The sequence below is a fragment of the Sapajus apella genome, unplaced genomic scaffold (assembly GCF_009761245.1).
Source record: "Sapajus apella isolate SASKATOON/1434 unplaced genomic scaffold, GSC_monkey_1.0 scaffold52, whole genome shotgun sequence".
Lineage (NCBI taxonomy): Eukaryota > Metazoa > Chordata > Mammalia > Primates > Cebidae > Sapajus > Sapajus apella.
The window spans coordinates 14,855,248-14,882,923 of record NW_022436992.1 but is presented as its reverse complement, the minus strand read 5'-3'; the positions used below and the strand labels follow the sequence as shown (position 1 = coordinate 14,882,923).

The window sequence follows — 27,676 nt, the reverse complement described above, 5'->3', positions numbered from 1 at the left end:
CTATATATACTGTTAACTCTAAAAAAATACTATGATAAATTAAGAACGTATATTGTGATCCAGTGGCAGACATTGAACAATTATAGCAATAATGCAGAGGTATATGTTAGAAGTCAATAAAAGAATTGAAATGAAGTTCCTTTCTCTCTCTCTTCCTCTCTCTTCCTCTCTCTCTGCCTGCTTATCTCACTTTGGCATTTTCCTGTGGGATCCTGCTTTCTATGCCATCCCTCTTTTTCTTAGGAGACTGTGAGTATAATAAAAACTTCTTTCTTCATGGAGATTACTTTCTTTATATATATATGTGTGTGTGTGTGTGTGTGTGTGTGTGTGTGTGTGTGTGTGTGTGTATTCTTGCACTTTAGGTTCTGGAGTACATGTGCAGAACATGCAGGATTGTTCCATAGGTACATATATGGCAATGTGGTTTGCTGCCTCCATCCCGCCTTTACCTATATCTGGCAGGAAATTACTTTCATGTCTATGTATCTTACCACACCTGATTAAAACATATCCTAGTTACTACTGAAACAAATAAAGGTATGAGCAGAAACCAATGAAATTTTATACAAACACTTGAGAAAATTAACGAAGAAAAAAGTTGGCTCTTTGAGAATAAGAACAAAATTTATAAATGTTTATCTATAATAATTAAGAAAAAAGGGAAAGAGCACAAATCATTAGTATTATGAATAAAAGAAGGGCTACCACTACAGATCCTACAGGTATTAAAAAGATAAGAGAAGGCCGGGTGTAATGGCTCACGCCTGTAATTCCAGCACTTTGGGAGGCTGAAGTGGGCAGATCATCTGAGGTCAGGTGTTTGAGACCAGTCTGGCCAATGTGATAAAATGCTGTCTCTACTAAAAATGCAAAAATTAGCTGGGCATGGTAGCAGGCACCTGTAATCCCAACTACTCAGGAGGCTGAGATAGGAGAATCACTTAAGCTTGGGAGGTGGAGGTTGCAGTGAGCCGAGATCATACCACTGCACTCCAGCCTAGGCGACAGAGCAAGACTCTGCCTCAAAAAAAAAAAAAAAAAAAAAGAGAGAGAGAGAGAGAGAAAATAATACTATTTTATGCCACTATATTTCACAAATAAGATAAAATTTAAAAATTCATTGAAAACTATAATTTATCATAACTGACATAAGGTAAAATAAAATATTAAATTGTACACACACACATTTATTTACTTAGAGATAATTTTAGACTTAAAAGTTGCAAAATTAGTGCTTATATCTTTTATCCAGGTTTTCCTTTTGCTTAGCATTTACTCAAAATTTCAGTTTGATCTTGGGCAACCTACTGAAGCAGTCTAAGCCTCAGTTTCAGAATCTGTAAAATGGGATTAATAACATGACCCATTTCACTGGGTTGTTATGAGAACAAATGAGAGCAATGGTGACCGGTTTATAGTAGGTGCTCAAGACATGTTTGTTCCCTTCTTATGTTGTCCCTGTATGAAGGGCCATCAGTATAAGCAATGTCCCTTTAACTGAGCATTTACTTTATGCTAAGCATTGTGTTAGGCACTTTATTATGTTGAAATATCATAATCTCTTTGATAAGTACTTGTATTCCCATGTATAAATCAGGAAACTGAGACCTGTAAAGATTAAGAGAGTTACAAGTTCACACTGGCAGCAAGAAGGGGGTAAGATTTGGCCCAGGCATGTCTGACTGCAAGGGCTGTGTGTGCCTGACTGCATCCACCACTCTGCTGCTTCCAAAGGCATGTGGAATGGCATTCGTGGATGTTCAACGTTTTGCTCCTTTTGGCAGATGTTAACTGGCATTTGGTTGTTAATCACAGCACAATGAAATCTGCTTTTCTACAGGCTCTCATCTTGTAAAATTGGAAACGGTTTTCTGGGGGGGACAGTTTCAACTAGCAGGCCTGACATTATACATAAGTAGATAGTCTCTTCAGCGTTCGGCACGGGACTGCACAGTTCTGTTAGCTAAAGCTCTAGATGTAATGTGATAATGTAGTGGCTGGCACAGGGCCATGCCCAGAGTTGGCTCTTGAGAGATATTTTTGTAATGAATGAATTGGATGACGTCACTGCACTCCTGCTAGACCATTCTCCCTACACTGTTTCTACCCTGTTGCCCTGTCAGGCTAACATGCTGGGCTTTGTTCCTGGGACCTCCGTAGATGCTTCATAGGGGTTGATGACATTTAGAACTCTAGACAGATGTGAGATACAGGATGAAAAGGGAGAAAAGCAGCTGCAAATGAGCTGACAGTAAGACTCAGCCATAGTTGGATCAGTAAGTCCGCGGACCCTCCTATGTGTGCAACATTGGAGGGCACAATGGAGGACCCAGAGGAGGTCCCAGGATAGCTCTGGAATGATATTTCAGACTGGATCCTGCTTCTGCTGGAGTATGTTGTTGTTGTTGTTTGTTTTGAGATAGTCTCACTCTGTTGCCCAGGCCGTAGTGCAGTGGCGTGATCTCGGCTCATTGCAACCTCCACCTCCTGGGTTCAAGTGCCTCTGCTTCCCAGGTAGCTGGGATTACAGGTGCCTGCAACCACACTTGGCTAATTTTTGTACTTTTAGTAGAGACAGGGTTTCACCATCTTGGCTAGGCTGGTCTCAAACTCCTGACCTCAAGTGATCCACCTGCCTCGGCCACCCAAAGTGCTGGGGCGTGAGCCGCCACACCTGGCCCCTGTTGGGGTCTTAAACACAGATTTCTACAACAAATCTTCCCATTTTGTGTTGCATGTCCATGTTACACAGACAACATGAGTGTATCAAAGCATGGATCCCAGGAGATGGCAACTGATCCTGCCTGCCAAAAGACTTTCAAAATACTCTCTGTAGACATGTTAACCCCTGTGAAACCAATCCCCCGACACTCAAGAATATCCTCTTGAAAACTAAATAGAGGGGAAATAGAGGAAAAAAATACCTGATAGGCCCCTTGTATTAAGTTAAAGGTGAGGTTTAGGGGTCTTGAAGGTAGAGCACCCCGCTTATTTTCATGGGCTGTCTGCTTACAGACAGCCTTGGTGGGTTCTGGGCTTGATAGGATCTGCCTTGATTACTGCAGATCCAGGGCAGCTGAGGACAGAGACAGAGAAAGGCCAGTGTTGCTGGGGCAGTCAGATCTTAGAAGGTCATTCAGACCAGATGCCAGAACACTAGAGGGAAGGCAGCCATAGAGCAAAGGTAACAAATAGAAATTATTACATAGGAAAAAAATCCTGTTGAAACTAAGAAATACTTGAAAAGCAAAAACTCAAGAAAACAAAAAACAAGAAAGAAAAAAAAAAAAACAGAACTCCCCCCATTTCTGTAAATAAAATTCTTGAAATCTTGTGATCATATATCTAATATAAGTAACAGTATCCCCAAAGTGAAAGGTGGGATCAAGTCAAAGGTAGTCTGTCCTAGAAGCAGCACCGCTCTGGGAGGAGGGATCTTGAGATCAGAGTTTGCATACTTTGGGTCAGTCAGTCAACCATGCCTCACTTCAGCTTCTTCATCTGTGAAATCAAGAATCTCTTCCAGCTTTATGACTCCATAGAAAGGGCAAGAGAAGAGAAAAGAAGGCTTGCTTGCATCTGCCCAATGTCTGATTCCCAGCTCACAGCCAGAACAAAGCTGAGAGCCAGGACAGCTGGCCCTCCAAAGAAGGCTGCCATGTAAGCAACACAAAGTGTGATAGGACACAAAATATTAATAAATGCAGCTACACTGACCAGGAGGAAACTTTTCAAGAATAGAGCAGAGGACAGAGAGACAGAGAGAGGAGCAGGGCACTGGCTTTTGGTTATAGACAGCAAACATACGAGAGAGCGAGGCAGAAAACCACAATCTCCACAGATTGCCCTGAATTGGGGCCATGCTGTCCTGTCCTCTCCACCTGGACAGGGAGAAGCAGGGCTCTGACCATGTCTTTCTTCAGGATGTTCAACCAGGAATGCAAAATAAGATTACATGAATCCTTTGCTGTTCATGGTGGCTCACACCTGTAATCCCAGCACTTTGAGAGGCTGAGGGGGGTGGATCATTTGAGGTCAGGAGTTCAAGACCAGCCTTACCAACATAGTGAAACCCATCTCTGCTAAAAACATAAAAAATTTCACTGGGCGTTGTGGCAGTTGCCTCTAGTCCCAGCTACTCAGGAGGCTGAGGCAGGAGAATCACTTGAACCAGGGAGGCAAGGTTGCAGTGAGCAGAGATCAGGCCACTGCACTCCAGCCTGGGCAACAGAGCAAGGCTCCATCTCAAAGAAAAAAAAAAAAAAAAGATTACATGGGTCCTGTTCCTCCTCCTTTGCACAGGAAGGTTGGCGGAGCAGCACTGTAGGATTTCCTGGGCAACGAATGCCCAGGAGGCCAGCCTGAACCATGACCCCTGCTTTTTGGGGCACTGGCTAGGTTCTGAGTGTTGGTGTCTCCCCTAAATTTATATGCTGCAAAACTCATTCCCAAGATAATAGCATTAGGAGGTGGGTCCTTTGAGAGGTGACTAGATCATGAGTGCAGAGCCCTCACAAATGGGATTAGTGCCCTCAGAAAAGAGGCCCCAGAGAGCTTCCTTGCCCCTGTGAGGACACGGAAACCAGAACTCAGTTCCTCACCAAACACCTATTCTGTTGGCACCTTGATCTTGGATCTCCCAGCCTCCAGAGCTGTGAGAAATACGAGTCTGTTGTTTATACGCCACCCAACTCATGGTATTTTGTTACAGCAGTTTGAAGGGACTAAGCCAGGACTCCAACTTTCCTTTCTGGCCTCCCCTGGAAAACAGTTCCTGCTCTGCGGTGGCAGCCTCCTGGGCTCTCCATTCCTTGAGCTCTGAGAGGGCTCAGCAAAGTAAAATGTGGAAAAGGAAAAAGCTATCTGGGGCTTGACCAGACTTGTGTGTCCCGGGACATCCGCAGTGGCTGCTTTCAGAAAACCTTCCAGGAAGAACGTCAATCATGCCTTCCAGGAGCTCAGGTCAGAGGCATCTGTTGTACCACAGCCCTGATGGCAGGGGACTTCAGACTGCTCATGCCGGCCGGCGCTTCCTGACTTGACTTTAGCAAGGCATGCAATGTTCTAGAACACAGTCTCCTCTTTAAACTGAGTTTCTCCTTCCCTTGAGCAGAAGGACGGAATCAGGAGAAGGGCTGTAGATCACTGTGTCACTGTGTATCTACTCACTGTGCGTGCGTGTTCTCGCACCCCAATTGCATTATTGAAAGGGACACTAGTTTATTAGGATGGAGAACTCAGTCCATTCCATGTCAAGCTTATGAAGTCTTTCGCCTGGTCCCCTTCTCGGAATGTCCTGGGGGAGGGTGTCGCTTGGGCTCTGAGGTAGGACAGAGCTGGGTTTGGGTTTCTGTTCTGCCACCTGTCCTTGGTGACTGAGCCTCAGTCTCCTCCGTTGGGAAATGGGACAATCAGGAGTGAACCTACCCAGGGTGGGATTCCAGTCATCCGCACATGTGCGGAGCACTTGCCGCCCATCCCTGCCAGGCAATGAGGATGCCCGCGCTCGTCCTCGGTGTCGTGCCCGGCCTCCTTGGGGAGCCGCGCTGGTTGGGCGTGCTCCCAGGCGCATTCCTGGCCGGGCAGCCCCTCCTCCCTCGGCCTTAGCCAAGCGGCTGGCGCCTCCCCGCCTCGCCCGGACTGTCTCGTGCGGGCAGCTGCGGACTCTCGTCGCCGCGCTGCTCCAGGGTCCGTGCACCGCGCACCTGGACCCGAGCAAGGGCCGGGCCGGCGGCGCTCGGGAGCCTCCCGCCTCCCTGCCTCCCTCCCTGCCCGAGCCGCCCTCGGGCCGCGCGGCGCCCCGCACCCTGCAGGGGCGTCTGCCGCACCGCTGGGACAAACTCGGCAGGGGAGGCAGACAAAGTTATTTCCCCCTCCCAAGCAGCAAGATTCCGATTGGCAAGATGGTGCCCAGGTCTCCGCGCGCGCTCTTCCTTCTGCTGCTGCTCCTCGCCTGCCCCGAGCCGCGGGCTTCCCAGGTCAGTGTCCCTCCCGCCTCTCTCCCCTGTCCCGCGCGCAGGGGAGGCAGCGCCAAGGCCGGGGCACCGAGGCTTGCCACTTTCCACTCGGATGCCTGGGTCGGGAGCTTGGAGAGATGCCTGGGCTGGGGCTCACTTTTCGGAGAGAGGTGCAGCGTCCCCCGTCTGTCATCTCAGAGGCATCCCGGGCCGGGCGCCGGAGAGGATCCGGGCTGGGCTGGCCGAGCAGTTGGTGCAAACGCGTCGGTCCATCCGGGGAGAGGGCTCCGCGTGAGAAACGCCGGGAGGAGGAAGATTTCTCCGGGATTTAAGACTTTGGTCTTTCCTGGGTCTCCATGAGAGCTCCGGGTCACTCGATTAGCTTAGAGAATGTCCCCGCCCTCCAAACTCCGACATTTAAATTTCCAACCGAAATATTAGAGCACTCACAGGACTTTCTTGGCAGTTCGTGGCATTTCCCAGGCAGAGGTGGCCGGGAGGTTTCTGAAGCAGGGATGTGGGACTGCATTTTCTTTCACACATACACAGGCAGCTTGCTGTTAAATTTTTCTCTTCTTGTCATTGGCATTTGTTCCAATCCCACCGGATTTATTTATTTAATACTTGACCAGATTCACTTTTATAGCAACTGATTTTTTAAAATTAAGGTAAGAACTTGAATTGCCGAGTCCAAGGCCCGCATCCAGCAGAGTAACCCTGGCAGCCAGGGACTGCCTACCTGTGTGAGGGGCCCAGCTGGACTGCCAACCCGCTACCCCCACAATGCCAACAGAACACGCTTCCTGAGTACCTCGTGCATCGCAGGCTCCCTGTGGGGTATCTTCCAGGCACTTCATTCCCGGAGCAACTCTGTGAGGTGGGGACTGTTATCCCCACTCTGCAGATGATGAAACTGAGGCCCAGGGAAGGTGGGACTTATTCAAGATCACACAACCAGGCATGAGTGGAGTAAACCCAGTCTCTCTTGTTGGGCTCCAGGATTTCTTCCTTCCCTGCAGATACTTGTCCATACCCCCCGGCAGGATACTGACTTCCTGGGCCAGGCAGGCATGCCCATGGCCAGCTGGAAGCCCCTGGGGTGCAGAAGGGATTCCAGGCAGGCAGAATTTGGCTCAGGCCAGACGTGGTGATGTTAGTGCAGACGTGGTGAGGGGCCACCACAGTGACCAGGCAGCAGAGGCCCAGTGTGGGGCCATGCTGAACCCACCCAACAGAGCAAAGGGTCTCCCACCAACTTTGCAGGTTACAGAACAAAATAAAACCCCACCTCAGACTTAGAGCCCAATGCCAGAAGCATAGATGGGTCCATCTCTAAGCCTGCTCCCCAGCCCAGGCTCCAAGGAGGCAGAGTGGACAGGATGTGTGATGGATGTTTGGGAGCCAGGCCCTGCCATCGTGTCATCTTTGCTGCTCAGGGAATGAGGCAAACACCTGTCTCTCAAGGTTACCCAGAAACCAGGTGAGACCGAAATAGTTGTGACATGTTTGCAGCTACTGCAGAGGCAAAGTGAACTCACTCAGACTCTACCTGGAACTTCTGGGTTCAATCTCTGTCCTGCCACACCCAGGCCTTCTCAAGTTTCTTATCTTCTAAACCTTACTGACTTTACCTGCAAAACACCTGTCTCAGGCGCTTTCTGCGGGGAGAGGGAACAAAAAAGATTGCCCATAGATGTTCATTTAAAAATTCTAGTGAAACTCTCACCCACAGTCCTATGTGACCAGGGGTCTCCCCTTCTCCACCCTCGACCCTGTCCAGGCCAGCTTAAAGGGTGAATTATAAAGAAGGCCCCAAGGCCTGGTTTATGCTGGAACAAGCGTTACCTGACTCCTTTAGGTCAGGTGACTGTGTGACCTGACTCCTACCAAACCTCTTTCTACTCTAAACAAGTCCCGTTTCTGTCCCCGTATTTTCTCTGTTTCCTTCCTTCCTTCCTTCCTTCCTTCCTTCCTTCCTTCCTTCCTTCTTTCCTTCCTTTCCTCCTTCCTTCCTTCCTTCCTTCCTTCCCTTCCCTTCCCTTCTCTTCCTTCCCTCCCTTCTTCCCTTCCTCCCTCCCTTCCTCCCTCTCTCCCTCCCTCCCTCTCTCCCTGCCTCACTTCCTTCCTTCTTTCTTTCTTCTTTTTTTGAGGCGGAGTTTCGTTCTTGTCTTCCAGGCTGGAGTGCAATGGCACTATCTCAGCTCACCACAACCTCCACCTCCTGGGTTCAAGCTATTCTCCTGCCTCAGCCTCCCAAGTAGCTGGGATTACAGGCATGCACCAGCATGCCTGGCTAATTTTGTATTTTTAGTAGAGATGGGCTTTCTCTGTGTTGGTCAGGCTGGTCTGGAACTCCCGACCTCAAGGTGATCTGCTCGCCTCGGCTTCCCAAAGTGCTGGGATTAGGCCAGTTCCGTGGAGTGAGCCACCATGCCAGGCCAGTTCCTGTATTTTCTATGTGGGTCCCCTGAAGGGCTCTGGCATAGGACTGATCATCATTTGTAATGATATATTTTGGTAGGTTTCAGGTTTATTGTCTGTATTCCCACTATAGGGCTCCAGGGGCAGTGAACCACCTGGCCTAAAAGTAGCGCGAGGCCCAGGACTCCTGAACCAAGCAGCAAGAGCTGTTGGCTGGTGGAGACTCAGCAAGTTTGGAGAATGAACTGTGCCCACAGGATCATTTCCTGCCATGGAGTAGATGAGATGGGTCAGGCGGGAGGCATGAGGATGGGCTTCCTTGGCCAAGGCCCAGGGATGCACCAACTCCAAGGAGCTCTAGATGGAGGCTGTGGTGCTCCTCCAGGGGGCAGGCCACAGCCCTGTCTGGGGTTCCTGTTTGCCAGGAAATGTGCTTGTTTTGTGTATTACGTGCTCAAGGGTAATATGATGGGGGTGTGTGTGTGTGTGTGTGTCAGTGGATATATGTGTGTCTGTGTGTAGTTGTGTGTACGCACCTTTTTGTGTTGGTACCTGTGGTTGTGCGTGCATGTGTCCGTGTGAATGAGTGATTGTATGTGTGATGGTGGGTGTATGTGTATGTACATATCTGTGCTGTGTGTGTTGTCAGGTATGCACATGTCTTTGTGTGTTGGTGCTGCCTGTAATTGTGTGTGTCTGTGTGATTGTGTGTGTGTTACAAGGGAGGGAAGGCTGTGTGCTGCAGGGTCCAGAGCAGCACTTCTGGGGGGATGGAGTCTCGTCTCTCTCCTGCTGGCCTCCATGGCTATCCACTGTGTCCCTCTTGTCAGCACATCGGTCCCAAGTCACTTTGCAGGTTTCTGTCACTGGCTGATGAAGAGCAGGTCGTCACAGGGAAGGAAGGGAGGCTGAGAAGTATGGGGTATGCACAGAGCGGGAGCCCTTTCTCGACACTGTGCCTGCCCTGTGGCTTTCCCACTGGAAGAGAAACACCTTGCTGGGGAGACCAAAGCAAACATCTAACAATCCTCTTGCACCTCACCTTCAGCCCTCAGTAGCTCTGGGTGGGCAGGGGTGCATGGTCCCAGCTGCCTCCTCACCTGTGTGGGGAGCTGCTACCGTGTTTCAGCAGGCTTCCCTCCCCCACCCTCTCCCTGTGATCAGATGTCACCGGGCTCCAAATTCCACCGTGAGAGGTTCATTCTTTTAGTTGCCTCCTCCTGTCTGATAAATTGCTTTTTATAATTAAATAAAAATAAATGTTGTTCATGTATAATTTCACGATTTTAACCATGGAACTATATCCTATGCATGGCAGCCACCACCACAATCAGGATACAGAACAGATCCGCCGCCCCCAAAGCTACACCACGCTGCTCTCTGAAGTTGCACCCTCTACCCATCCCAGCCCTAGCAGCACTGGTCTATTCTTTATCACTACAACTCTCTCTTCTCCAGCATGCCATACAATTTTTTATTTTATTTTGTTTTAGCAACAGGGTTTTGCCATGTTGTCTAGGCTGGTCTCAAACTCCTGGACTCAAACAATCCTCCCACCCCAGCCTCATGAAGTGCTGAGATTATAGATGTGAGCCACCGCACCTGGCCTCCACAATGTCATATAAATGAAAAAGAGTACATGGCCTTTTGAGTTTAGTTTCTTTACTCCCGTTTGCCCCGAGAATACCAGCCAGCAGTGCTTGTGGCTTCAGCGTTTACCCCAAGATAACTTTGGAAACAACAGACATCATTCTATTTATAGCATTCTGTTCTTAGTAGTGGCATTTCCATTTATAAAATATAATTCTTGATCGCTGAAAATGTCCAATCCTAGAAAACATAGCATTCCTACGCGTGATATTAACATTGCTCTGGAGCAGTTGTTGGCCAAAGATTCAATTGATGCATCCGGTTTTTCCAAAATAGATGATTCTGATGATTCAGACAATTCTGGTGCTAGTTCTTCTTAGAAATAACTACAAGAACAGTTTTCCTAGTTTATTTTTGCATTGACAATCAGTCAGATTTGCTTCAACCTCAAAGAGCATGTTTCTATAAAATTAAATGAGCGATGGCAGCATGCGGCACTTTTTTTTTCTAAATGGAAAAAGGGTTAACTTCGTGTAATGCATCTAAGACTCACCCAAGCCATAGGCTCCTTTTTATTGCTAAGTGGTGCTCCATGGTGTGGGTATATTACTGATTATCAGTTCACTCACTGAACAATACCCACCCGTGGTGTCATTGCAGTTTGGGGCAATTGTGAATACAGCTGGTATAAACATTCACATACGCTTTTCATGTGAATGTATTTTCATTTCTTATGTAAGTACCTGGGAGTGGGATTGCTGGGTCATAGGGTAAATGTGTGTCTAACTTTGTAAGAAACTGCCCACCTATGTTCCATATTAGTTTTACCACTTTACATCTATGAAAGACCTCACTACACTGCATCCTTACCAGCACTTAAAGTTCTCGGGTTGGTTAGCCTTTCTCCAAGTCATTCCAGCAAGTACGTAGTGGTATCTCATTGTGGTTTTAATTTCCTTCTGTAATGACTAATGACATTGGACATCTCTTCATGTGCTTATTTGCCAAATAGTCTATTGGGCAAAACATCTGTTCAAGCCTTCTGCCCATTTAAAAAAAAAATGGACTGTTTCTTTTCTTTCTTTTTATTTTTTGAGACGAGGTCTTGCTGTGTTGCCCAGGCCAGACGTGGAACTCCTGGGCTCAAGTGATCCTCCTGCCTCAGCCTCTGGAGTATCTGAGATTACAGGCAAATCCTGATTGCTTTTAATAAATTTTGAGCACTCTTTATATTTTCTAAATAGAAATCCTTTTTTAGATATGTGAGTTATAAATATTTTCTCTCATTTTGTAGCTTGTCTTAACAATGTCTTTTGCAGAGCAAAAATTTTAAATGTCAATGAAGTGTAGTTTATCAATTTTTTATTTTAATGGATTGTGTTTTGGGTGTCAAGTCTAAGAACTCTTGGCCTAACCTCAGGTCGTGAAAATTTTCTTCTAAAATTTTTATAGTTTTGCATTTTTATTATGACCCATGTTGAGTTACTTTTAAAAAATAAGGGTTGGCCACGATGCCTTACACCTGTAATGCCAGCACTTTGGGAGGCTGAGGCAGGTGGATCACCTGAGGTCAGGAGTTTGAGACCAGCCTGAACAACATGGAGAAACCCCAACTCTACTAAAAAAAAAAATACAAAATTAGCCAGGTATGGTGATGCATGCCTGTAATCCCAGCTACTTAGGAGGCTGAGGCAGAGAATGGCTTGAACCCTGGAGGTGGAGGTTGTGGTGAGCCAAGATGGCGCCATTGCACTCTAGCCTGGGCAACAAGAGCAAAACTTCATCTCAAAAAAATAAGGTGTGAAATTTATGTTGAGGGCTACTTTTTCATGTGACTATCCAATTATTCTAACACCATTTGTTGTTGAAAGACTGCTGATTTGCCATTGGCTTGTCTTAGCAACTTTGTCAAAAATCAGTTAATCATACACTTATGGGAAAATTTCTGCCAATAACATACTTACCTTGATTACTATAGTTTTACAGTAAGTCTTAAAATTGAGTAAAGTGAGTCCTCCAACTGTATTCTTTTTTTTCAAGATTCCTTTGGCTATTCTAATTTCTTTGCCTTTCCATTAAAATTTCAGAATCAATTGTCTTTATCTACAAGAAATTCTACTGGCCAGGCATGGTGGCTCATGCCTGTAATCCCAGCACTTTGGGAGGGCAAGGTGGGTGGATCACCTGAGGGAGTCTGAGACCAGCCTGGCAAACATGATGAAACCCCAGTCTCTACTAAAAATACAAAATTAACCAGGCATGGTGGCACATGCCTGTAATCACAGCTACTTAGTAGGCTAAGGCAGGAGAATTGCTTGAACCCGGGAGGCAGAGGTCACAGTGAGCTCTGAGCTGAGATGCACGATGGCACTCCAGCCTAGGCAACAAAAGCGAAACTCCATCTTAAAAAAAAAAAAATATATATATATATATATATATATATATATATACACACACACATATATATACTGGAGTTTTTATTGGGATTGCATTAAATCTATAGATCAATTAGAGGAGAATTGGCATCTTAAATGTACTGAGTCTTCCAATCTGTGAACACAATGTACCTTGCTACTTACTTAGATATTCTTTTATTTCTTTCATCAGTATATATGTATTTTTTAGTTTTCAACACAAACATGCTTCTTTAGACTTCTTATACCTAATTATTTCATTTTTGAAGCTATTTTAAATATTGTGTGTGTGTGTGAGAAGGAGTCTCACTCTGTCACCCAGGCTGTAGTGCAGCGTCACCATCTTGGCTCACTGAGACCTCCGCCTCCTGTGTTCAAGCAGTTCTCCTGCCTCAGCTGGGATTACAGGCGCACACCACTATGCCTGGCTAATTTTTGTATTTTTAGTAGAAACGGAGTTTCACCATGTTGGTCAGGCTGACCTCGTGATCCGCCCACCTCGGCCTTCCAAAGTGTTGGAATTACAGGCGTGAGCCACCGCGCCAAGCCTATTATAAATAATTTTTTAAAAAATACATTTCCAAGTGGATATCCCTAGTCTGGAGAAATCCAGTGGGCTTTTCTATGTTGACCTTGTATCTTGTGACCTTGTGAAACGCAATCATTATTTATAGGGAATTTTAAAAAATACATTTCCTGAGTTTTTTTTACATGGACAATCATGTCATCTATATATTGGAGCAGTTTTATTGCTTCCTTTCTAATGTATGTGTCATTTATTTATGTATTTAGCCTTATTACATGGACTAAAATTTCAAGTGCAATTTTTAATAGGAGAGTGAACATTCTTGCTTTGTTCTGGAATTTAGGAAGAAAGCATTTAATTTTTCAACATTAAGTTTGGTTCTGGCTGTAGGTTTTTTGTAGGTGTTGTTTGTCTGGCTAAGGTTTCCTACTTGCCCTAGTTTGATACAATATTTATTATGAATGGATGTCGAATTTTTTCACGTGCTTTTTTTCGGCTTCACTTGATATGGTCCTGTGGTTTTTCTCTAGTCTGTTAATAAGGTGGATTTTCTGTCTTCTGGAAGAGACAGTGTAGAATTGGTGCCAGTTCTTGAAATGTCTGGTAGAATTTACCAATGAAACCATGTGGGCCTGGAGACTTCTGGAAAGTTTTAACTATGAATTCAGTTTCTTACATACAGAGCTATCTAGGTTAGCAATTTTTCTTCCCTGGGGTGAGCTTGGGTAGTTTGTATCTTTCAAGAAATTGGTCCATGGCACCTTTCTCTCTCTCTCTCTCTCTCAAGGCAACTACTTCTAAATACCCTGGGGACCACTCCACATTTCTACACAATTGGTCTCCCGTAATGACAGATGAATACTTTGTTCCATAATCCACCACAGAGCCAAAGAGTCTCATGATTAATTTCCTTTCTTGTGTAACTTTTTAATTTTCCTAGAGTTTATTCCCTTTTGCCCCAGTCTGCCGTCTACACAAGCACAGTTGTTTCCAGGATCTCCTTCCCAGTCAGTGTTCTGCCAGGACCGCTTGCCCCTAGAGCCCAGACTCCCCAGGCCTCTCTGCCTTCAGCTCCCGCCTTGCTGCCCTCCCTGGGCTCATGGCCCTGTGGCTACACAGGGGCTTTGGGAGAGAGCCTCCCTGCTACCCTGAGCTGGAGTCTATGTTATTGAGATCACATGTCTTCCTCTTTCTTTGGATTACTCCCTTATTTTTTTGAACACATCCTTAGGAAAATGATTTTTACCTCATTATTGCTGGGCTTGTCAAATCGCTTGCCTACGGTAGATATCACACTTTTTCTATGCGGAAACTTTAAAGCAGCCAACAGTAGCATCATGATCCCAGGTCGTAGGTGGAGATCTGCTGTGGCCAAGAAAGTGGTGGCTGAATCCTACAGTTGGGAGCAAGGCCAGAGGAGGAAGTGAGAGGAGGAAAGCTGACCGTACTCTCTCCAACTCACTGCCCGCCAGCGCTCCTCCCCGCTGACTTCCTAGAGAAAACCAAGGCCTCAAGCTGGAGCAGGACTTGAGACTGATTTCTCGCTCTGCGAAAAAAAATGAGCTGAAGGGTGGAAAAGTGAAAACAAAAGCTTGCTTCTTCCTGGCCTAGGATGGCCTGTGAAGTCAGCCCATCAGTGTCAATTTAGCTGCCTATTCAGATGGATTGCCTGGGACTGCCTTGAGTCCAGGTTGAGATGGCTTGTCGGTCACTCTAGAGCTTGGCATGAAAGGACACCATGATTGACAGGAGTGTCTGCCTTGTCCTAGCTCCAGGAGTGTTCACTAAGCCTGAAGTAGAGATTTTAATACTAATACATGAAGATGAGCTGAAACAGCAGGGGTTTGTGAATCATTCAGATCTCTTGATCTAAAATAAATACGTCTATCTAAAATGAGGTATTTCATAAAACAGATATTTGGTGTCTACAATGGCCCAGGCACTGGGAATAAAACAGACAGTGCTGCTTTGGTTTTAAGAGAGCAGCTATGGATCTGAAGTTGGCAGACCAGGGTAACAATTTGAGCCAGGCTCAGCTGGGCTGATGTGCTAGTCAGGGCCAGGCTCAGCTCATCTGTACTGGGCTTGCTGGTTTGTCTGTGGTCAGCTGCCAAGTTAGCTGGGGATAGTTGGTCTAGGGCAGCTCATCCGGTGCATGCGGTCTCTGCTCCACAAGGCCTCTCATCCTCCAGGAGGTTAGCTGGGGCTTTTCTCATGGTTGTGGTTGTGGTGGCAGTGATGGTGGTAGAGCACCAAGACTGAGCAGAAGCTCACACGCTTCTTGAGACCCAGCCTTGGAACTGGAACACAACTTCTACTGCATCCTGTTGGCCAAAGCAAGCCACAAGGCCAGCCCAGATATGTAAGGTGGGAAAACAGACTTCCTTCTTGATGAGAAGAGAGCAGAGTCTCCTTGCATATAGTGTTGGCACAGGGAGGAATATCTGGGGTTATTTTTGCAAGTCTTCCATCATGGTGACCCAGAGACTTACTCACCAAGGCACCTGTGTTTAGACAAATGGGTGGAATCAGAGCAGGGTGGTGACAGGAAGGTCCTTCTGGCATCTTCTGCTTTCTCTAGCAGCCTCCACTTCTCCCTGGCACATTCGGGAATGAGATCTATATCCTGTCAAGGGCAGCCCTGATTGCAGAGGAGAATGGAAGCCCCTTTGCTCCCTTGGGGTCATTTCTGGCCCTGGGGGCATTGGGCAGCGAGTATTAGGGGCTTGGTCCACACCATGGCCCACTGGGAAAGGAGAAATAGCCAACCAGTTCAGTGGTTTCTTGGGCTAGCCTAGAGTCTTTCCATCAGGAACAGATGTCCTCCCAGGTCTGCTCACCCTGGGGAATCCTATTTGGCACTAGACTTGATTCCAGGCAGACCAAGCCAGATGCCTTTGAAGCTGCTTCCCTTCCCTTTGGGCACCAGCCTTCCCTCCATATGCTGCCTCAGACCTGCCTCTCAGCCAGCTGTGCCAGGAGCAGTATCCGTTGTTAGGGCATAGCTGTTGACAGAGGCCTGACTGTGCTGGCCACTCTCCCCTGACCCATAGAGGCAAAGGTTTGTGCAGCCCTGGGGCTCCAGGGAAGACTCTCAGAGTGGGTTGAACTTTCTTTATCCTTTCAAACTCCCTGCCAGCACCTTCCACGTTCTTCAGTAACTGCCTGAAACCTAAAATAAGGACATGACACACATTTTCATTAAAGAAAAAATAAGCACCCATAATTTGACTAGACCCAAACCCATCCATTTGTACAAGTCTCAAGTATGATTTGTAACTTAAGTAAGTAAAATTTGTATCTCAAGGAAGTAATCATCTCCCCTCCTATATATAGGAAAATGTGTGCCTCTCTGGGCACCAGAATCTCTCAAAGGAGGCAGTCTCGGTGGGAAGTGAGACCCAAGGAACTCAGCGTGGGGCTGGGTTCCTAAGTCCTCAGTACTAAGACTGAGACATGATCAGAGGCATGGGGCATGTTGGTGGTGACTGGGAGGGAACTGGAAAGTCCCCAGGCCATCCTGGGCCCCGCTCTTGTCATTTGGTTGGCCACTATCTGAGACATTTTCCCTTCTGCTGGAGATCAGTTGCCTCTGGACGTTAGATGGAAGGGGAGGGTGCTGTGAGCCCTGGACCAGCCCTTCCCCATACTCACCCCATCTCTGAAGAAGGGTTGGGGTCAGAAAGCAAGACCAGCAACAGGTTGCATTGTCCAGGAAGCCTCACCTGTCCTTGGGGAGCTGAGAGCATCAGATGAAACCCGGGTTGATTTGAACCAAGAGAGAGGACCACTGAGCTCCAAGACAAGGGTCTCTGCAGTATCAGAAGCAAAAAAAAAAAAAAAAAAAAAAAAGGCATCCAGAGAAGCATCACACTGTGGTGCGAAAACATACAAACATGTTAGCATCACCTCAGTGCTCCTGCAGTCTGGCCTTTTCTCTGCATGACAAAAATAATCTAACTAGTAAGATAATGTGTTCATCCCACAACTATGTCCTGAGAGGCTAGCACGGGAAAGACGCTGTTCTGGGAGGCAGTAGGGCCTGAGGCAGCACAGCAGGTGGTGAAGACTCCTAGGCCTGGCTCGGTCTTGGCTCGGATCCTTCCTGGTTGACTGATCTGGGCCAAGTTCCTGCCCCTTGTGAATCAGTTTCTTCCTCTGAACAGTGGAGATAACAGACATTCCCATCTTGTGGGGTCATAGCTGAAGAAATGAATCATATTCAAAGACCAGGTCTATAACAAATGCTCAATACATGACAGAAGAGAGAAAGATGTGGCTGACACAGTCCCCACTACCACTTATCTCACCAAGCAGGAAGAGGAAAACCAGACAAGTTAGAAAAGTATCAGAGGGCCAACGATGCCTGAGCAGGGTGCCGCATTGGAAGGTGGCCACGAGCCTACTCCAGGTTAAGCAAGCAGGTAGGGCTGTCTAAGGAGGAAACATCTGAGTTGAAATGGAAAGACAGCTCTAGAGGACTCAACTCTAGAGGACCTGGGTGCAGATTCCCTGGGCAGAGGACCCAGCCATTGCAAAGGCCCCGAGGTGGAAACTGCTTGTGGAGGTCCGTGGTGAGAGGGCCTGGATCCCACAGGCAGCATGGGCAAACGGGAAGGGGAAGGATCAAATGACAGCTGTGTGCCTGGGCACATTGCCTGGGTCCTGAGCCTTGGAGTCTTTATTCTTGGAGTAACTAACCTAGATGGTGGTGAAAACTAAATAAAAAGTGGGATGTGTTTTCAGATTTTCCTATTCTCTCTTAGGGGAAAATCCCAAATGTTTCTGAGTGGATCGGGAATGGGGCAACAGAAATCATCCCCTCCTGCACCACAGCAGTCCTGTCCCACCTGCCCTCTCTGCATCCTCACTTGCTTTCATAAAATCTGTATTTCCCAGAGACAGAGGTCAGAGGCCGGACTGCATCACGCCCCTGCCTAAACCCCACAAAAAGTCTCCTTACCCCTGAGAATAAAGGAAACGCTTCACCATGGAGCTGACAGAATGTATTCGTTTTTCGTTGTTGCCTTCTTGGATTCCTTTTTATCTACGAAAGTTTCTCTCTCCTTCTGTATTCATATTGTGTTAAATCCCAAATGGAAATAGGCTAAATGTGCTGCCATTTCTGCTGGCAGGAGGCCTTCAGGCTGTGGGATGTGAGGAGAAGGTTCATGTGCCAGGCTTGTGTACCTAGGAGGGGATTGCAGCTACTGGATGCCGTGTGTGTGGACCCCAACCTCCCTGCTTGGCATGGGCACTGGGGGCCTCAGAGACTCGCCGAAGATAACACTGAGGCTGTGAAAGGCACAAACCAGTCCACAGATGCAGGTGGCATCTGGACACAGGTTGGCTGGGCAGTAAGCAGGCAAAATGGGGAAGGTAGGTTTGGGCGGTAAGATGAGCAAGAGATTGTCTTTGATTCATACTTACTTCATTCCTTCACTCCTCATTCACTTATTCATTTGTTTGTTGATTGAAATGAGCATCTAGTGTACACTCAGATCCTGTTCTCAGCGTTGAGGATCCCAAGTTGTCTAAAATTTGTTTTCTGTCCTCAAGAATGCCAAGGGGCCGGGGAGAGGGGGCTGGGAGGGTGACCAAAGGTGGACACCTCGAGGGGGTGCTGTAAAGTGAGAGGGTGAAGGAGGCAGGACTCACAACAGTTTCCGTGCACCCCTCTCTAAGGTGAGTCCAGCTATCTTGCCACACCAGGGGGCTGGAGAAGGCACACTGGGGTTTAAATCCTGGAGATGCCACCGTGGCTCGGGGACTTACACAGCTTCCGCCCCTGTCAAGTGGGTGTCGTAATGGTGCCACGTCCTGGCCTGTCACGGTTCCCGTGTGAAGTGTGTCCGCAGCGCTGGCTCTTGGCACCTGCTGTTGTCATCGCTCCCATAACTGTTTTAAAAAGCAGACCAGAATGGGGCTTGGAGTGTAAATGTAGAATTACGGGCAGCCAGCAGGCTGCAAACTCAAAGTACCCTGAGCATCCTGGGATGCAGAGCCCCAACGGGAGGCTCCAACTGGAGAGCTAGGAGGTTAATCATATGTCTCAATTTAGCTAAGACATGGTTTCCAGATATTTGCTCAAGCACCAGTCCAGATGTTGCTGGGAAGGGATTGTTTAGATACGACTAGCATTTAAATCAGCAGCCTTTGAGAAATGCAGATTTGCCTCCTAATATGGGTGGTCCTCATGCCAAAGACTGAGGTCCCAGAGGAGGGAGTTCTGCCCACAGCCTTCTGCCTTTGGTCCCAAGCTGCAGCAGCACCTGTGACTGGCCCTGGGTCTCCAGACTGCTCCTGCCCTGCGAAGGTTAGACTTGCCACCCCCGAAGCTGCATGACAGTTCCTTAAAATTTCTTAAAATTGGACTTGCCAGCCCCCACAATGGCACAACAGTTCCTTAAAAATCTTTCTCTCTCCATATATTAATAAGTATGTTGTATATATGACAGTATTACATATGTATACGTGTGCATGTGTGTGTATACATAATATACATCTCTTTCCTGTTGCTTCTGTTTCTGTAGAGAGCTCAGACTAATCCAAAGGCCTCGGGCAACTCCCCAAGTGAAATTCTCTCACTTCCTCCAGAAGCGCCCACTTTCTCTCTTCGTGTATGTGGGCTGAGTAGAGGTCCCTGGCATGAAGAGTAGTTGAGGATTTATAACCCGCCTCTGACTCGCTTGAAAATAAGAGTGAGTTCTGGAGAAAACACATTCACGAATTGAACATGACTCAGACGCTGGAGGCTCCGAGCCTTGGCCAGCAGGCACACATTTGGCAAGTTGCTTGGTCCTTTCAGAGACCCAAGGCATCAAAACATCTGTGTTCCCATTAACAAAATGCTGACATGACGCATAGCTGTGGCTTGGGAGAAACCAGCATGGGAGATGGCCCCTCCAAGTCTACGGGTCATCTGTGGCCATCAGAGGTCTCAGGGCTCTATTGTCACCAAGGAGGCTCTGAAAAGGTGTCGTTGTGCCAAGACTGTCACTGTGAGGAAGACCATCGAGCCAGGTCACAGGAGAACAGGGGCCCCACGGACAAGTCCCCATGTTCCTGTACATACCCCTGGAGCCTCTCCATGCCCTTTGGTGCCTTGAGAGCAGGCTCCCGATGTGCCTAAACAGCATGGCGGACTGGATAGGATGGGAAGGGTCAGGCCTGCTGGGTTCAGGCAGGGGACCAGGTGAGCCGGGGGATACACACCCATTTTTGGCTGTGTCCACCCCTGGACCAGAAGGTGGGGTCTGGGGTCATGAAATGTCTCTGGAGGCGCAGCCGTCCTGGGGTGGTGGTTGGTTCTCAGAGGACGGAATCCTTGTGATGTCTGAGGAATCTTCCGTGGCCCCTCTGGAGTAAACACTGAGAGAAAAGCCTGGAGGGGAGACGGACAAGAATTCCCGGAGGAGGGCAGCGATGGATGGAGTGTTCGGGGGGCCTGCGTGCTCCCAAGAGCCTTAAAACCAGCTCCTCCCCTCACCCAGCTCTCAGCACTGGCCTGCGTCTTCCAGAACCATCCATGCCACCTCTACCCTAGCTTGGGAAAACCCAGATGGGGTGACATCTGTTGTTCCTTCTCTAACTGGTTCTCATCCTCTCTGCAAACATTGCCATTGGTGTCAAGTTAGATGAAGTACTCGCCGCTTTAAAGAGTTTCATAACAGAAACGGTAAACCTTGATATTTTTCTCCTCAAATATGGAAGAGTTTCACTGAATGTCTCTTGTTGGTTTCATTTCAAATAAGTTATTAATTCAAAGAAATGGAAACTATTTGTCATTGTTTATTGTCAATGGCATAAGCTGGGGATGGAGACCGGTTTTGAAGGGTTAGAAATTTACACCATTTGAGGGGATCTCTCTAAGAAAAAGATTTAAAACTGGGGCCCCTCAGGGACCCTGGAAGAGGCCTGGGGAAGTGAGGGCCCAGAACACAGCTTCTGGAACATGCTCTTTCCTTCCTGGTGTGTGGGGGCCTTGCTGCCCTGCCTGGATCTGACCTTCACCCCGTCCCACCTTGGTGAGCGGGAGGTCAACTCTGGTGGGCTATGCGGACCCTGGAGTTGCTTTTCATAGTAGGGACCTGGGACCTGAGATGGGAAAGCCCTGCCCAAAGCCAGCCCTTCACTGAACAGCAGCTGGACAGTCCCTGAGGGTCTGGCCGGCTTCGTGTCCGTCCATAGCCCCTCACATCACCTTCGGCTTGCCCTCGGGTCAAGGGCCACATGTGCATAGAAGGAAATGACCTGCTCCCATGCAGGGTGCCTCTTGGCTCAGAGCAGGGGAGGGTGACACGTATGGGAGGGGAATGGCAGAGAACTGGGGCTGTGGGCAAGGAGTCCCCTGCCCAGACTGAAAAGACCACATTGAGGGACAGAAGCAGAATTGAGACGCAGAGACAGGTTGCTCTGCTTGTTTACATGAAAATGGTGCCACAGCCAGTGTTGAGGGGAAGGGGCTGATGTAGAACCTGTGTCCGGTGGGCTTGCGTGATGACGTCTGTGCAAGTGACCACCTGTGTCTAACTCAAGACTTGAAACCCAATGAAAAGTTCACAGCACTTGTCTCTGGTTGTGGGACTTGTTCTTTGTTTGAATGCGTTTTTCTGTATTTTGAATTGTTTTGCAGAGATTATTCTTTCTTTTTATGATCAAGCAAAATGATAAAGCTTTCTCACTTTGGAAAAGCGAGGCTCTGGGGTCTCAGGCCCCTTGCATGACCTCATTTGTCCCCATCATGCGGGCCTCATGGATGCCTGTCTTGGTATGTAAAGATTCCGGCTTCATCACCTAGCTTTGCAAAAGAGCTTGGTGATGCCTGTGCCTGCGCCGATTCAGGTGACAGATGAGCATGAGGGCCATGATTTTGTGCCCCAAATCTAGCAATTTGGGATCCAGGACCTGTCCTGTTAGGAGCAGCTGCAGCTCAGATCCTCAAACCTCACGCAAAAGGTACAGATACTCTCTGCTTCCGGGTTCCCTGGCCCCACCCTGGCATGCTGGCTTGCCAAGAGCAGCAAGGAGCATCCTTGTATCACACTCTGTTTCGTTAGCCTCCCTCCAGAGAGGCTGGAGGCTGGGGTGGGCCAGAGCCGTGGCAAGTCAGCCTGCAGCCTTTCCGTCTCCCTCCCCACCTGGGATGGAGATGCAGCCTTCGTTTGCTTGGTCTTGAGGATGTTTAAGGTTTTTCAGTGGCAACTGGTAAGCTGAGCACATCTCACCTCCAGTGAGCACTAGGGAGAAAGCTGGTGGCAGGTGCCCACGGAGCAGGAAGTGTCACTGGAAGCAAAAGGCAACTGTGCCCAGAGCTAGTAGCACTGAGGTTAGAGAGACTTGGCTGCCCAGCAGCCAAGTAGAAAACGAGCCCTGTCCCTCCACACACATACTCCCCTGCTTCCTTTATTTCCTGGAGCCCCAGGCCACCATCCCAGGTTTTTGGCATGATGCTTGCCCTTCCCAGCACAGCCCTTGACACAGATTTCTCCCGGCTTCACAACTGAGCTGTCCATGTACCCAGGGCAGCTGCAGCTCCGTGAGCCCTCTTTCAGCTGTCAGGGCCTGGCCAGCTTGTATCACAGGAGGCAGCTACTTACCTGGCTTGCAGTGGGCAAGGACGCCTCCTCCACCTTCCCTCCAGGCTTCCTGCCCCCACTTCCCAGCCGCGCAACCTAAACTTTGCACGGGAGTTAGAAATCTACTGTAGGACATTTGGGCTCAGTCCTATCAATCCCTAGCGCAAACTCATCAATAAGATCATTTACCACACAGGAGCCTGTGAGAACAAAGGAGCCGGTCCATTGGGGTGGCCGGGGGAGCTGAGTGGGAATCAGAGTTCCCAGCCTGGCTCTACTGCTCTTAAGCCCCATGATTTGGGGCAAGTTGTTTGACTTTCAGTCTCCATATCTTTCTCTATGAAATGGAGACAAGCCCCACTCCTCCACAGGGTTGCTACCAGCTAGTAGCTGAACTATTCTTTGCTATAGCGAAGAAGCTCTTTGTGGACCGAAGTACACAAATGTAATTGACATATAAACCATGAAGTCAACTATAAAAGCAGAGCCCCCCACCCCCAGCTTTTTTAAGGAAGGGGACATGGGTGTGGGAAATCAGGTTTGGGTGGGAGGGACTCGAGGTGCTGGGCAGGTAAGGGATTGCAGGAGGTCGTTCCGGGGTGCCCCAGGACCTGCATGGGAGGAGCCACAACGGGGGAGGAGGAAGGAAAACAAACCAAACTTCTCTTCCGAGCATCGTCAAGCTCTGGGTATGGTGGAGGCCCAGGAGCCCCCCTGGATTAACGAGTTCCAGGGGCAACTGGGGATTCAACTTTGTCAAAAGCATCCATTCAATCTGGCCAGTGAGTCATCCATTCGGTGAACTCTCCACGGGCAGAGGCCTGGCAGCCTCCTCGGGAGAGCGACAGTGGCTCCTTTTCCACCGAGGTGGTGGTGCTTCGCTGGTGAGGCTGGAAGCTGCCCAGGCTGTGGGGGCCACATGCCTCCCCGCCAGTTTACTGCCCCACCGTCTCTTAGACAGTTTTTAAAAACTATAAAACCAATACTCAGTAGGAAAAAAATTAAGTATAAAAAATGAAATTAAGGCCAAGGGCAGTGGCTCACACCTGTAATCTCAGGACTTTGGGAGGACTAGGTGGGCAGATCACCTGAGGTCAGGAGTTCAAGACAAGCCTGGCCAACATGGCGATAACCCATCTCTACTAAAAATACAAAGACTAGCAGGGCATGGTGGCAGGTACCTGTAATTTCAGCTACTAGGGAGGCAGAGGCATGAGAATCGCTTGAACCCGGGAGGTTGAAGTTGCAGTGAGCCGAGATTGTGCCATTGCACTCCAGCCTGGGTGACAGAGTGAGACTATGTCTAAAAAAAAATTAAATTAAACAAAAACATAGTCCATACGGGTATCTCTAAAGATAACCATCCTCATTGTACTGATGTATCTCTCGTCTCCTGTGCAGGCGGCAGAGCCCAGGCTGTGCTGTGGTAACACACAGCCCCCAGTGACTGGGAGTGGACTTAGTAGAGGCCATTGCTCCACAAGGCTGAGGTCCCATCACTCCCCACTTGATTCACCTCCTCTTTACTATTTTTCATGTCCTGGCTCTTTTTCTCAATTAGGCAATTAATTTTTGTTGAGGCAGGGTCTCGCTCTGTCACCAAAGCTGAGAGCAGTGGTAGAATCATGACTCACTGCAGCCTTGACCTCCCAGGTCAAGTGGTCTTCCCACCTACAGGCATGTGCCACCATGCCTGACTCATTTTTTATTTTTGACAGAGATGGGGACTCAGTCTGTTGCCCAAGTTGGTCTCAAATTCCTGGATGCAAGTAATCCCGAAAGTGCTAGGATTACACGTGTGAGCCACTGCACCCAGCCTGCCCTGGTTCTTTTTTTTTTTTTTTTTGAGACGGAGTCTCACTCTGCTGCCAGGCTGGAGTGCAGTGGTATGATCTCAGCTCACTGCAGTCTCCACCTCCAGAGTTCAAGTGATCCTCCTGCCTCAGCCTCCCAAGTAGCTGGGATTGCAGGCGCACACCACCACGCCCAGCTAATTTTTTGCATTTTTAGTAGAGACAGGGTTTCACCATGTTGGTCAGGATGGTCTCAACCTCTTGATCTTGTTATCCAACCGCCTCAGCCTCCCAAAGTGCTAGGTTTACAGGTGTGAGCCACCACGCCTGGCCCTGTCCTGGTCCTTAAAGGCAATTGAGGTTGGAAATATCTAGTTTGGTTTTGTTGCTGTTGTTGTTTTGAGATAGGATCTCACTGTTCTCCAGGCTGGAGTGCAGTGTTGTGATTGCAGCTCACTGCAACCTCCCTCCCAGGCTCACGCAATCCTCCCACCTCAGGCTTCCAAGTAGCTGGCACTACAGGCATGTACCACTGGGCTCAGCTAATTTTTTTGTTTTTAATTATTTTATTTTATTTATTTTTGAGACAGAATCTCACTCTGTTGCCCAGGCTGGAGTGTAATGGTGCAATCTCAGCTCATTGCAATCCCCACCTCCCAGATTCAAGCATTCTCCTGCCTCAGCCTCCCGAGTAGCTGGGATCACAGGCGTCTGTCACCAGGCTCAGATAATTCAAAAAATATTTTTAGTAGAGGCTGGGTTTCACCATGTTGACCAGGCTGGTTTTGGAACTTCTAACCTCACATGATCCACTCCCTTCAGCCTTCCAAAGTGCTAGGATTACAGGTGTGAACCACTGCACCAAGCCGAATCGTTAATTTTTTTGTAAAGATGAGGTCTCACCATATTGCACAGGCTGGTCTTGAACTCCTGGGCTCAAGCAATCCACCCACCTTGACCACCCAAAGTGCTGGGATTACAGGCATGAGCCACCGCACACCCAGCCAGGAAACCCTGAGATCTTTAACATTAAGTAGAATGCTGGCACCTCGGGAGAGTGGCCATCTGCCATCCAGGGGAGACCTCCCTAGAAACTAACACTGCCGCTGCCTTGATCTTGGACTTCTAGCCTCCAGAACTGTGCGGAAATAAGTTTCTGTTGTTTAAACAAGCAAACAAAAAGTATGATGCTGGGTGCTGCTTTAAGTTAGGTAATCTTTATCATGATAACCCTGATACTCCATTTTCTGTCTTTCTATGGCTTAAAAAAATCATCAGAACGAAACATTGACTTATTGAATGCGTCTTCAACTCTAGTTGGTTTTTTTCTTATTTTCCCTGTTATATATCTTTAAAGTATAGAAACCATTGGGCATTCCTGTTTTGCCTGTTTTACATGTATTATTGGCCCTTCACTTTTAAAAATGTCTAAGAGTAACAGAAAGAAAATGTTTGCCGAGGCCCAGGTTTCAGAGAGTTAACTTAGAGTGAAGACTTAGAGAGAATCTCTGTTGGAGTGACAGCGTAGTGATTACAAGGCTCTTTGGGTTCAAATAACTGTTCATCTACCCAGTCATTTAGAGTCATCTGTCCTGCCTGCATTTTGTTTTTGTCAAGGGGTGAACTGGGGCTACCATACATGTGCTTGGGTCTGTCCAGCTGCAGGTCACTTTCACGTTGCTTTTGGTGAGCCTCAAATGCAGTTTGGACCCTGTAGCTTGCATGGTTTCGGAAGCTCAGACGAGCATTTGGTACTGACCCAGTCTCAATGGGTGGTGGTGGTGATGTCTTCTCTCCACAGAACTGTCTCAACAAACAGCAGCTCATCTCGGCCATCCGCCAGCTGCAGCAGCTGCTGAAGGGCCAGGAGACGCGCTTCGCTGAGGGCATCCGCCACATGAAGAGCCGGCTGGCCGCGCTGCAGAACTCTGTGAGCAGGGTGGTCCCAGATGCCCCTCCAGGTGGGTCCCCACGTCAGCACTGAGGAGGTGGCAGGGCAGCACTCAAGCACTCGTCCCTAGATGCTCCCTGTGGGAAGCCCCTGTGCCATGCCTCACCCATCCCCCCTCACCTTCCATCTTCCATCTGTGGCCCATTTTTAACCCTGATTGGTGGCAGTGGCGGTGGGGTGAGTGCATTAGAAAGGCAGCTGCCCTCTTTCTTCTCCCTCGGTCTGAATATCACCGTGTTTTCTCTTAAGCCTTTTCATTCTATCATATCTTTATATTGACCGGACTGTCCCAAGGCACCACTTCTAGATCACACACTGCTTTTCCCTTTCCCATCTACAAGTTGGATCCAGTTTTGGTTTTGTTTTCATTTTTTATTTTAGTTTAATATAGTTTTTTAAAGCAGCTTTAAGTTCATAGCAAAGTTGACTGGAAAGCACAGAATTCCACCATACTTTGAATGTATGCATGCATACACACACACACACCCAGCCCACACCAGTGTGATACACTGGTTCCAGCCCATGAACAGGGTTGGCTCCAGTTCTTCAGACGTGAAAGTGCATCCTCCAGGGAGTCCCTGTTAGTACCAGGGCGGTTGGGAGACAAGGGCCACTGAGGACAAGCTCCACTTGTCTGTTGAGGCTACAGCGGGCACCCCAGACTCCCTCCCCTGAGGGCAGGACTCTGACAGACACAGGGACACTTTTTCCTGCTTGTCCCGTAACAGCTTTCACGCCGCCAAGGCACTGAGATGGGCGGCTGGTTTTCCCCTGGTCTCTTCTCAGAGTGCTGGGGGGCAGGGGACACTCATCATGTTCATTCAAAGTCAGGAGCCTGTGGAATATCTGACATCATTTACTCACTGCAGACACATTTATCAAGGGCTGTCTTTGTGGAGTGAGTTGAAGTTTCCTGGGGAAGGCGTTGGATTTCCTACCTTCTCAGAGTTGATGGTGGCAAATCCAATTCTCAACGGCACTGAGTCTGTTCCTGTTTTCCTTGGCTCCACAGCTGCAGAAATAACCACCAGCCAAGCCTCACACTTTCCAAGGCACTGTGAGGCCCAAGCCCTCACTGGGGCTCCACACACCCAAACTCCATGGGGCAGGCAGGGTGTCATTCCTTCCTGCTCCAGATGAGGAAACTGAGACCAAGACAAGTGGGCTGGCAGTCTGAGGCCCCTGATCTAGTGATTTTTTTTTTTTCCTGCTAAAGGCTTGACTCCACAAAACCTTCCTTCTTTTCATGGGGTCAGAGCTGCCTGCAGTCCCTGGGAGTTTCAGTGGAGCCCACAGGGAATGTTATACAATTCCCCTGTCCATGTGAGAGGGTCCTGCCCACTAGACAGATGGAAAGGCAGCTTATATTACATTATTCATCCTCCTTTCCAAGATTCAGGGGCTTTCATCTCTGAAATGTACAATATTTTTAAAAGTGGCAAA

At 48.3% G+C, this 27,676-nt stretch overlaps 1 protein-coding gene across 2 annotated transcripts in view; it reads left to right on the top strand.

Moving 5' to 3' along the window:
* The first annotated feature begins 5,626 nt into the window (after positions 1–5,626).
* FBLN7 (fibulin 7) overlaps positions 5,627–27,676 on the top strand; it is a 48,366-nt gene continuing 26,316 nt past the window's right edge. The window contains exons 1-2 of one of the 2 annotated variants that reach the window (XM_032243681.1): positions 5,627–5,981; positions 26,084–26,243. In XM_032243681.1, the coding sequence (XP_032099572.1) occupies positions 5,907–5,981; positions 26,084–26,243 (235 nt within the window). In that variant the 5' untranslated portion in view covers positions 5,627–5,906. The remainder of the gene's footprint in view (positions 5,982–26,083; positions 26,244–27,676) is intronic. The other variant, XM_032243680.1, reaches the window with a different exon arrangement.